We start from the raw sequence: 12,457 nt of genomic DNA on the forward strand, positions 1-12,457 counted from the left end.
TTTCTCTCACGCATCGTAGTACATATTAACGCCGTGGTATTCAAGATATTAAAATATCAATCACGTCAACGGCATCTGACGTATTCAAATTAATTTCGATCCATATATCGCTCGAGATTGAAATGTTTAAATTGGGTTCAAAACAGGACTGAAGTACGAGGATGAACCGCTCGTTCATTGACTGCGTTGCCCCACGTTACCGACAAAAAATTGATTTTGCGTATCTGCCAGACGCGCGTCAACAAATTCGCTGATACAATTTATAAAGCGCAAGAATTTTGGAGCCTTTTTTGCGAAAACTCTGCGAGATCCTTTGAAAGCATATTAATATATACGTGACTGGTATTCGAGCGCGCGCATTGAAACACGTACCGATACGTGTCCGGATTATAATATACTAACAACGATTCTGCTTCCGTTCCAAAACACACCTGGCTTGTTTCCGGCGTTGAATTTGCACGAAATCGTATAAGACTTGGGGAGTCAGAGAGGCTTTCGACGTTAACTATACTCGGCCAATGATAGCATATCCGGCGTGAGAAGGACAGGCGACCGATAAACTATGGTACAAATCTGTAGTTAATGTATAGTATGGTATAGTGTCGCCTACACACTCACGCTTCCAAGATGGCGCTCAACCTACGGAGAGAAAGACGATCGAGCGTCTGAACGGGTCGGAGCGGTTCTGCTATAGCTGTGTCAAGCGTCGGACAATGAACGAGTGCCGGATCAATCCACTTGTTTTTGTCATCGCTTCGACCAGTCGGTCATAAGGATAGTGCTGTGCGTTTTGGTGTGGAAACAAAATGTGTAGCCACAGACAGAGGATCGTTAGGATAGAGTCGAAAATAAGTACGTGCTAGTGCGATTCTTCGGTTATGTCAGTGCGTTAAGTCAAAATGGCAGCCACGTTAACTGTCGAGCAAGAACAGGTAAGCGATTATCTATCGTCTCGTATAGAATATATTGTATCCAAAAATTGTTTCAACCGATCTCGCCGACATTTCGAAACGATCGATCGCGATCTTTTTTTTACTTCGATTCCTACATCACGTACGTGTTTACAACCGCGTAATATAAACATTGCTCGTTTCTCTGGCGCTGATCCTTTGAATCTTCCCGATGATTTTCAACGGAAATGACAAAAGAACTAAATTCTTCCCGCTCGATAGAGCTTCAAGAATGTCTTTCGACGAATTGCAACTGCGATTACACTATTCAACGTTGAATATATTAAACAAGTGCGATAGATAGACTCGCGTGTGTACATCGTGCTTTAATCATCAATGTTTGTATAACTAGACATTGTCATCGTGACAATAATGTTCGATCTTTTTGTCGACTGAGAATTCTCGGAACATCGTATTATCTTATTTCTCGTGAATATGTCAAGATTTATGTACAATTTCGATAGAAAAATTGTTATATATCGTGACAAATAAATCATCGAATAGTATGCGGTTGATAAACAAAAGGATTTTGTGGCTTTATAAGGTCTGCGTCGCGGAAAACGACGAATCTTCCGCTCTAAAAATTCAATCGTGGCATTAAATAGAATGTGTACGTCTTTCATAAGCAAAACGTGACGTTGGAATTAAAACAAAGCGAGAACTGTCGGTTAGCAAAGCTTTATTAAAGTATCGATTTACGATATTAAATTTCTTGACCCTGGAATGAATCTATCCATTTACCGCACCGGTCCCCGGCGAGCGTACTATGGCGGAAGTTGCCGGTGGGTAGGTAGTCGGGCACCGGAAGTTATATCGGTACCCATGGCATGTACACAAATCATTGACGAATGACTGTTACGCGTTTCGACAGTGTAGAAATGTTGCGAGACTATACCATTGTTCCAAACGTGTCTCGTATAATCTTCTTTTTGATTAATGATCATCTTCCTCTTATTAGAATTCCGCGCATTTTGCGAATTAGCGTTTTTTGTCGGGATATATAAAGAACCATTTAAGCGGAGAAAGCAGTTGATGATTAGAGGAACGTGTTTTGTGTTAATGTTAAATTTAATGTGAAATAAATTTCAAATTTAACAAGATCTGCTTTGCTGAAAAATGTCTGATCAATCTCGTTGTGTTTGCAGGCCACGAAAGAATTTATAGAAGCAGTTAATAAATGCCGGGCTGGAAGAAGAGCCGGTCCAGTATCGTGGAGCACGGCTGTGAAATTTTTAACAGCGAGGAAATTTGAAGTTGCGAGAGCATTAGCGTTGTACGAACAGCACGAAGCCACCAGAAGGCGAGAGGGTCTTGCACTTTTGTACCCTACTCAGGAACCTTTGCTCAGTGAATTACGCACAGGAAAATTTACAGTTTTAGTAAGTTCCCAATTTCCGTTAAAAAGAATCTAAATGTGATCTGGCGTTTTCGATTACATGATGTTTATACAATGCATTTGTGAAAATGTTGTAGCCTTCGAGGGACGCTACAGGGGCAGCCATAGCTATTTTTACAGCACATTTACACCTTCCACAAAATACCACGCACCAGACAACGTTACAAGTGAGTGTGTACTTACAAAAGCTATAGAAGATTATACCATAAGAGACGTTGTAAATTATTAATAATGGAACTTTCACTGTCTCGTTACAGGGTGTGGTGTACCAGTTAGATGCAGCGCTAGAAAGTGTAGAAACTCAAAAGCACGGTCTGGTTTTTATTTATGACATGTCGGATAGCAAATACCAGAATTTCGACTATGACCTCTCCCAAAAGATTCTCACCCTCTTAAAGGTAAGTTTCACACCCGTGCACACGCGATCTCAAAACGATCTACGCATCCCTTGTACATATATTTATTATTTAACTCTATCGAGATACAAAAAAGTAGCGCCAGAATGATGAGACACCTCGTTAAATTTAAGTCAGTTATTATAAACACTGTTAAATCCTGAATAAATAAATTTATTACTCTTTGACAGAAACTTAATATATACTCCCGCGACTTAACAAATTTACCATTCTCGATATTCACCTTGGTTCATTCACGAATCTACGTCCGGAGTTTACAGAGCACCGAGAAACAAAGAGGCTTTGTTGGTAGCAACGGATCGTTCCGAATGTAGGCCATTATCTTTACACAGGAAATTTAATCAACATCTTTGGCTTTTATTCGTACCACGGACGAAATCAGACCGTGTAATGCACGCATGTGTCGCCAGTCTGTGAAAAAGATTAGCCTAATATGCGAATGCGTAACGTTGCACGCTAGAAAATATTTGAGACGCGTGTATTGGACCGTTGTACCTTCTAGTTGGTGGCAAAAAGGGAAGGAGCGGGTCGCTTAGAATCTCGATTATATAATACGGAGCAATACATAAAGTAATTCCGAAGCGTCTGCTGGTGGGGTACATAGAAGGGTGTATCTCAAAGAACAGGGAAGTTTAAGGGGTCGTTAACGCTTCACGGAAACCCACTTGCAATTGCTCAGTGAGCCGCGCATTGTGAGCGAAGCAAGGGAGTTTCAAAGGTTTTGGTCGAAATGACGCAGTTGTAGGATATTCGTGAAACTATTTCTAACAAACATTTTTACGTCACCGAGCACCGAGGTAAAAATAATCATCAGTTTAGTCGGATTATTTATTAGGAACCGGGGATAAAGTAGAATTCTATTCTGAAACGCGTGTCTAGGGGAAGTATATAAAAGGAAAATGCATAAAGGTACGTGATCGCTTTCTATTCGACTAATAACGTTCCGATACTCCTTCATTTTCCGCTCTATTATGCCCGTCTATAGCGTATAATCGGCCGCGGACTGACTACTACTTTTCCCGATAAAGTTTCGTCTTTTCATCGGTTATGGACTGATAAATTAAAGTTCGTATCACGGTAAAAATAACGTGGCCCGTTTCAAAATCACGTTCCTTAAGGGCGTTCGCACTAGGAAAACTAGGAAAAGGTGCTACACGGTGAAGGTAATATTTTGTTTACGTAGTCAGATATGCGGTTAAAAATAATGCGGAACGTTCTAGTTTTAACGGTGGCGAGTTTTAGAGGTTGATAACCCCCGGGTTGTACGCAACACGATTCACATATTTCAACGAATTCTGATTGCCAAAGTACCGGACGTGAAGCAAGAATAGGTCCTCGGGTTGAGAGACACTGACATAATACGTCACCGCACGTAGGATCGCACCTTTGCCGGGGGGAGGGGGGAGGAGGAGAAAGAAATTCGTGTAAGGGATGCTAGAGCGGTGGTAAAAAGAAGGGGTCGTTGGCGCGCATGCGCGCATACGCGGGATAACGTCGCGACGCTCGTGGTCAGTAATCATCGTGACCCCTTTGCGGCATTATCGTGCACAGATCGGAAGAAGTTACAACCTGATTCCACCGTTTGGATCGCTGTAATTTCTTCGAGTTGTCGAACCGTCGCGTTGTTCCATCCGAATACGCAAACCAACCACTCCGCGGCACGAGAATGACGTTGTAACAATCGGGAACTGTAGCAGCGCGAGTTATGCTCGTCAACCGTAGAAAACGGTTATTCTAATTTCACGCTATCGATTGACTGACCGAGTGTCGGCAGTGATTTCGATTCCATCGATTCAACGACCACTGGATATACCCTGGTGATTAATCGAATTTCAAGCCGATCGAGAGCGCTCGATTTATCGTTACATCGGCGCTTCGTTCGTACACTAGATAATCCACGTTCTACGATCCGTCGTTTGATAGGTAGATCGCCTAACGAGCTCGTGTCATCGATGCCCGATAAAATATTCGCTTGCGGTGCACCTTTTCGCGACATACGGTAAACGAAAATTCTAATCTATTGATTGATTGTGCTCAAGTGTTCGTATCACACCAAAATACCCTCGTATGTAATTTCCTCGATCCCGATTTTCATCTGTCACGATCTTCGACATAGGAAATCTGTTTGTATAGCGATCGGTAATCGTTCTGAATCGATTCGAAACAGCTTCAAGACGTCGACACTTTTTCGTCGTGTTTTCGCGGGGTTTCGATGTAATAGAGTTTGTGCGCTTAAGATCGTAAAGATGTAGTGGTGGTGCTGCTGCTGACGTCGTTGCCGTTACGGTACTTCCGCCCTCTATATACACCACAGAGGGTACCGAGGGTTAAGTTACCGTGTTTCCTGCATTTTGCACAACTCCAGAAGTGAGAAAGAATTTTTCACGCATTACACGTCCCTATTGATCTGAAATCTTGAATGTTCGTCGACCCCGTGCCTATGAATCGTTTGTCCCAGTTCAATTGAATTTTGCATCGTTTGATGCAACGCGTAACTAGCCTATAAGACAGGTTTACCGTTAAATTGGATCGAAACTCGTGCCACGTAATTCCGTAGTTTTCCTCTAGAACGAAACCCCTTCGCGTGTAAAACATATATTCGAAGATTGCTTGCAGTTGGCACTAAAACGTAGTTCTCGGTTTATATACTATTCTATTATTGCATCGTCTTGCAAAGGTCAAATTTGAAAGTCGCTCCATTTCGAAAATAAATCATGCACTCGCGTTAACCGATCGTTTTTTAATATCTTTTATCTTTAAACACATACACACACAGACGCGCGCGCGCGCGATGCACACAATGTTTTTTTTTTTATAATAATATCGTTATATAAAAATAAACTGTATGTTATAAACTGATCGATTATTCGATTATTCTTTTTTTATTCCTTTGTTTCTGCAGTTGACTACTTGCGTAAATAATTCGTTTATAAGCATATGTTCCATTATTTTCAGTTTTATACTTTACGGTGTCGCATGTAAGATGGAAAATGTAAATATTGAACTATAATAATTTCGGTCGAGTATACGTACTATAACGATGTCGTATTGTTTCAGGGTGGTTATCCAGCAAAATTAAAAAAAGTCTTAATAGTGACTGCACCGCTGTGGTTCAAAGCACCCTTCAAGATCCTTCGATTATTCGTGCGTGAAAAGTTGAGGGACAGAGTATTCACCGTATCCATTCCTCAATTAACGTTACATATCCCGCGGGAATCATTACCGCATCGCTTGGGCGGCACATTGGAGATACAGCATGAGGCATGGCTTCTCCACTGTCTTAAATCCATGACAAACAGGGGAGGGGGTGAGCTTTGTGAGGTCAGTATTCTAATTGCTTCCATTTGTTCTAGTAGATGCCAAAAGAATTCTTCAACAATGATTCATGGATTTCTTATATGTGTAGGTTACCCCCAGAGTGGGTACTCCTCTTTCGCCCACATCGAAAAACCACACGGTTCAAAATCCCAATGGAACTACGGTCAGTAGCTCAACTAGTCCTATAATCGATAAAAACAAAGTTAAAAATGGTATCTCCAATATTGGAGATATCGAGATTACGAATGGTGATATCTGGATGGGAACCGATGAGGCACCATCTCCAGTACAGCCTCCGTCCTCAGCTAGTTCAGGGTTTAGCGACGACGATAGCCTACACGGGGATCTCGGCATTCAGGCCGTTACCATGGAACAACTCATCGAAGAGATTCATTCGAGAGGACGCGCAGGTCTCATAGCGGAGTACACGGAAATTAGGCAAAGACCGCCCGAAGGTTCCTTCAATAATGCAAAGTACGCGAAGGCTGTATTCTTTGAGAAATATGTTTCGTAGGATTATCACCGAATCGTCGTTTAACAAACAATTTTCGATACATTTTTCAGATTAAGATCGAATCAATCGAAAAATCGGTACACAGACGTGCTTTGCTACGATCACAGTAGAGTGTGCCTGTCGCAAATAGACGGGGACGCCACATCGGATTACATAAATGCTAATTTTGTTGACGGTTACAAACAGAAGAACGCGTTTATTAGCACACAGGGTCCGCTGCCGAAAACTTGCGGTGATTTCTGGAGAATGATATGGGAACAGCAAACGCTCGTTGTCGTTATGACCACAAGGTAGATCGATAAAGGCACATTTCCCTGATTACGTTGATAGGTATCTATAATTTTTGATGGATTTTAGAGTGGTGGAAAGAGGTCGCACGAAATGTGCACAATATTGGGGACCGGAACCGGGAGATGAAGTACAAGCGGGAGGTTTTACAGTAACTACTCTTGAGGTTGATACGAATCCCGATTACACGATATCGATGCTTCTTCTTACAAACAACAAGGTATGTCTCGGTGTTGGCTTAACTTTCAAGGACGGGAACTGACACCCTCGATGTTTAGAAGTTTCTAATCGATAAATACATTATGCTTTTATTTTAGACTGACGAGGCAAGGGAAGTTTGCCATATGCTGTACACCGCGTGGCCGGATTACGGTGTTCCACAATCGGCCAGAGCTCTGTTACAGTTTCTAGCCTTAGTAAGACAACAACAAAATAAATTACTTGCTAGTAGAGGGGATACGTGGGCTGGACATCCGCGAGGACCTCCTATAGTTGTTCATTGCAGTGCCGGAATAGGAAGGACAGGTATAAATGCCGATATTCACGCGAGTTTCAAAGAAAACGTTTAGAGAGTGGAACAAAGACACTTATCGCGGGATATTATTTTTCTAGGAACATTTTGCACATTAGATATTTGCATATCGCGACTAGAAGATACTGGAACTGTAGACATTCGTGGAACCGTGGAAAAAATCCGAGCACAGAGGGCCTACAGTATTCAAATGCCAGACCAATACGTTTTCTGTCATCGTGCTCTGGCAGAGTATGCGCTTTCCAGAGGGATACTTAGTTCACAACATCTTGCTATGTTACCTCCAACCATAGAAGAAGATTCTGATTAGGGTGTAACCTTTATTATCATGTACCAGATTGATGTTCTTCCCGAGTATGCGTAACAATCTCCTTACATAGCCTATTTCTAGCTTAAATAACTAAAAGTTATTTTTTGCTATCATCTCCATCGATGTAATATTTCAGATTTCTACTCTTATGTTAGGCTATATGTTTAGAGAATATCTAAAGAAAGACTAGTTTTTTCAAGGCCAATATGTGCGAACAAAAACCTTCCGTTTTTGTTCCTTGGTATTTTGCTCTGTGAACAAGCGATTCGATATTAAGAATAAATGACGTTCTAAGTGGTGCAAATGTGCCAATTAGAAACGGCTGTCCGAGTAATAGCGTGAAACATGGCACAATCGGATGCCGGTCCAAGTTTAACCCTCTCATATGTAAATTTTATTGTACATTTTAAAAGATGACTACGAGTTATTTAAAACGTGTAAAGTATGAAACGTCTTACTTTATGAACATTCCATTTGAGAACAATTACTACGTCAATTAAATTAATATATAATGTATTGTATACAAGTATGTGAATTATGCTATTTCATAGGTTTAAAGAATTTTTCTTATATTCTGTGTTACGTGTACCAGAGTTAAAGTCACAAGACTTGGCGCTCTAACCGATAAAATGCAGTTTCATTCGCACAGACTTTATTTATTATATTAGTGTACTACTATATGAATTAATACGTTTGATAGATAAATAATAATTAATAGTAGTTTCTTTTGTAATAGTATGCTTAGTTTATCGCTACTTGCATTATCGCGTAATATGTACTTTATATTCTAACCACGATTAATTGCACTCTCCGTTACGATAATTAGTTTCGCATTTTTATCGTCATTTACGATTTGGTAGGACTTGAGTCTATTTTGTTAAACTCGTACTAAATGCTAGCTGATTTTTGTTGTTTCTACGACGTGTCTTTCATACTTTGAACGCCTGTCTAAAAATTAAATTATCAAGTACAAAGTTTTAAGGATATATTGTTATAGAATCTTTATATGAGAGGGTTAAAGTTGTAAAACTGATTTATTAAGGAAGAAGACCTAAGTATAATGAAACTAAAAAAAAAAAAAAGATATGAATGTTGCGAAAAATCACAAAACTATGGACGACATAATTTAAACGGCCGATCGGTCACTGATATGTAAGATTTAAAGACCTACAAATATATTATAACGTGTTACAACGGCTTCCGTCATACAGGAACTAAGTAATCGACGATCGTATTTAATAGGCATTTTTGGGTAACCAAAGATTATCTCCTACACCGTCTCAGAACAATTACAATTGAATCGCGTCTGGATATAGTTGGCTGACACTTTATAAAAAGATTCTCTTACAGGGATTGTTAAACAGGGATCATTGCATAGATTAAAAATACTTCCAATTCGGTGAAACGTTGAAAAAATTTAGGAAAGTCGTACGAAGTTGAACCTTTAAAAGGGGCGAATGAACAACTAGTTTACCTCGAGAATCAAACGTGCTTCGTTTTAGCAACGGTAGGATTTTTTAAAGATTATAGTGCAAAGATATCAAGCAAATTCAAAACGCGCTCTTCCACGAAAGCCTTCGTATATAATACGAGAATAAGAGAAAGAGAACAGTGTGATTTACAATTGAAATTTTTAGAGAATCGACCACTTGTTTCGAGCCATTAAATATTTAGGTTGATACTGTCGAAGTGTCGTAAGATATACACTTTGATTTCACTAATCGGAGAATCAATAGATCAACACCGTTGTGTTAACTTTCATTTCGCGATAGCTTTTTCAATAACGTAATCTTATCGACCGGAAAACGAAATGTATTTACACGAAGAAAATATGTGAATGTTGATATAATTTGAGGGCGTGTCCAAAAGCGTTGTTGTAGATGCAAACGCTTTTTAATACGAATTTTTAGCATTTACTTGTTAAAAGCAACATTGAGAGGTTTTTTAAAGGTGCGTTGTGAAATGAAGCGCGCTTATATCAAAACAAGAATAGATAGTAGAAATTCTGTTTGGGGACGACCGTGTTTGCATAGATGTTTTATCTGAGAATTTCTTATTAAAACGATTTAAAAATCCTGAATGTCGATGTCGATCGATGTCCAATTTATAGCTAACACTCTGTCTAACCGTCTATTTGTTAAATGTATATTATAATAGTTGCAAGAAAATCGTAATACTAAATTGTTGTTACAAAGGCAATTGATATTACAATGAATTTTTCTTGCGTCTTAAATTTAATGTATGATACGAATTTTAACGGAGACATGGTGGATTTGTTGTTACATCGCGGAATATAATATGTGATAGCCGTTTAGATCGCTCTCGATATACGATTTATAATTGTTTTTGTTTATAAGAACGCTGCCATGTTAGCGTAACGTTTAACTACAAGTTTTGCGTTTTATTTAAATTTCATGATCTAGAATCTAGATTTACCGTTCGACTTATCTTGTAATTTATTCGATTTGATTTGCCATTACGCACTAGACGATACCAATGAACTCATTGGAACGAGAATCTTTTTTTGCCGAGAAAATTCTTTGCCCAGAACCCAATGCGTGTATTTTCTGTACAGTCTGTATATTATGCGCAAAATTTAGTAGGGTCACTTCGACCGATACGTCGTCTCAGATCTATCGATAGTGAACCATTTGTTAGGAATATCTTCGAATTTTATATAAACGGAAAAAAATGCTGTTGTACTAAATGCTTAGTCGGACTTAAATAAGTTTCGAACAATTTTAATGTATACACGTTCCTCCTATTCTTGGGTTACCTTAAAAAGGGCATGTTATCGATACAATCATATTTATTATTACTAATTATTATAATAATTATTATTACTATTACTATTACTATTATTACTATTATTACCACTACTACTGCTATTATTATATTATATTATATTATATTTCTCTAACGTTTGTAATTAGTTCACAGTGCCCTTTTATATTATCTATTATATTTATTAAAAAGATTATCTTAAAGTATTCATACGATGTACATAATACGCACATACTATCACGAAGTCTTAAGGTTCACTTAAACCTCCATGTTCTCAGGGTTTCACTTTCTAAGAACCTGCTAGTTGGAAATGTAAAGAAAGGAGGAAAAGAGAGTTGCATAATAAGAGTCAGTCGTAACGATCCGTTAAGTTAAGGAAAAGCACGAAATTTTTTAGCACGTTTTTGTTCCTTTGAGATTAAAAAGCAAAAAGAAAAAGAAGAAAAATAAAATAAAATATTCAAAGTATACGTGTAAAACGTCATATTACGGTAATACACAATGCCAAAAAGTACATTTTTATTTTGTTCAACACAGAGTTTCTCTCTTTCTTATTCGTTTTTTATTTGCGAACAAGTGCAGTCTGTGAATACGGAGGTTTTATCGAGTTCTCATTTTCTTCGAATGCAAAAGAAAATTCCGACCCGATGTTTTCGTCGTTTCTCTCTCGCTCTTTTTCATTCTAATTAAGTGTGGATGTAACGTGTGATTTTGTAGTAATTTGTGTGTGTCTATTTCATAATATCCTCAGACGTGTATCGGTAAACCAGAGATAAATGCGCAAAAACAGAAAGAAACCACCGGAACAGGTACTAAAGTTTTTTGTAAGGTACTCGGGCGAGTAACGTATGCTCTAAACCCCTTAGAATAATTTTGTCTTGCGCATTATCGAAAAAGTGAGGGTACAGATAGATTAAACTAACCAATTCAACAGTATTACGATCCTATATAATTTTATATTCTCAACATCATCCCTTTTCACGCGATCAGTATTCTCTCTGCTCTTTGTTCGATTATTCTCATTCCTGTAAAAACGTTGTTTCAACCGTCGTTGGTAATTTATTTGAGTCCTACGATTCTCTAAATCGCACCTCTGAAGTTCCATTGACGATATACATTTTCTAGAAATATAATTCAAAAAATTGATATTCGCTCGGATTTTGTACAATAAAAAAGTTAGAAATGAAGGGGAAAGAAGAATCGATATCGAAAAACTGATTACTCTGTAATTAAATTGAAATTCTTGTTTCAAGCATAAAGGTAAAACGTACTGAGATATTACGAACAACAGAGATTTAAATTAAGAGTGGGAACGAAATATTGTACATATGAGTGACTTTAAAACAACTATCGCACATGAATGTATCTAATAATTATTTAATATATTGCAAACATAAATGGTGTTCTATGTTTCTATGGTTTCTAAAATCCTAAGATTCAAATTTACATTCGCCATTTGAAATTTCAAATCACATCAGATGGTAGTTATTTTGCAATGGGGTTAAAAGTGTTACGCATGCGCAGCGTCGCCGATGCACCAGCGCAGCATCTCATAATTTTTAAAAATAACGGTTAAATTTTCATCATAACTTTAAAATATCATATTTGCGATTAAAAAATATGTATGACAACCAACATACAACACACAAACTACATCATTACTGCATACCTTAGTCCTCCATTTCAAATCACGAGTCCACTGGTTCTATGTTTTCCAATATTATCATCCCAACAGCGTTAGCAAAGACAGGTAAAGATTCTTCAAGATGACATCTATCTTAATCCAACGATTCGATTTACACACAAACAACGTAACACACTTATTATGTATTTATGACAATGGAAACGATAAAAAGGAAAGTAAGAGCATCATTTCACAAACGGAAAGAGAGTGTTAACGTTGGCGGTAACAGCTGATTCAAAAGACTGACCTCTGGCGGCCGATCACT

At 38.4% G+C, this 12,457-nt stretch overlaps 1 protein-coding gene across 1 annotated transcript; it reads left to right on the plus strand.

Moving 5' to 3' along the window:
• Window positions 1-541: 541 nt before the first annotated feature.
• On the plus strand, window positions 542-11,911 carry Ptpmeg2 (Protein tyrosine phosphatase Meg2). Its single transcript, XM_069129091.1, has 10 exons — window positions 542-932; window positions 2,096-2,329; window positions 2,424-2,513; window positions 2,604-2,744; window positions 5,820-6,083; window positions 6,169-6,554; window positions 6,645-6,884; window positions 6,952-7,102; window positions 7,200-7,407; window positions 7,495-11,911. The coding sequence occupies exons 1-10, from the start codon at window positions 900-902 to the stop codon at window positions 7,722-7,724; spliced, it is 1,977 nt and encodes a 658-aa protein (XP_068985192.1). The 5' UTR covers window positions 542-899; the 3' UTR covers window positions 7,725-11,911.
• Window positions 11,912-12,457: the final 546 nt, after the last annotated feature.

Source organism: Bombus flavifrons, chromosome 15 (genome assembly GCF_040668555.2).
Source record: "Bombus flavifrons isolate JBK064 chromosome 15, iyBomFlav1_principal, whole genome shotgun sequence".
Lineage (NCBI taxonomy): Eukaryota > Metazoa > Arthropoda > Insecta > Hymenoptera > Apidae > Bombus > Bombus flavifrons.

Excerpts from the sequence above, each read along its gene's own strand:
- Ptpmeg2 (XM_069129091.1), top strand. The coding sequence starts at position 900 with ATGGCAGCCACGTTAACTGTCGAGCAAGAACAG. Across the intron at positions 933-2,095 it reads TAACTGTCGAGCAAGAACAG|GCCACGAAAGAATTTATAGA; the intron begins GTAAGCGATTAT and ends TTGTGTTTGCAG. Across the intron at positions 6,084-6,168 it reads GAGGGGGTGAGCTTTGTGAG|GTTACCCCCAGAGTGGGTAC; the intron begins GTCAGTATTCTA and ends TTATATGTGTAG.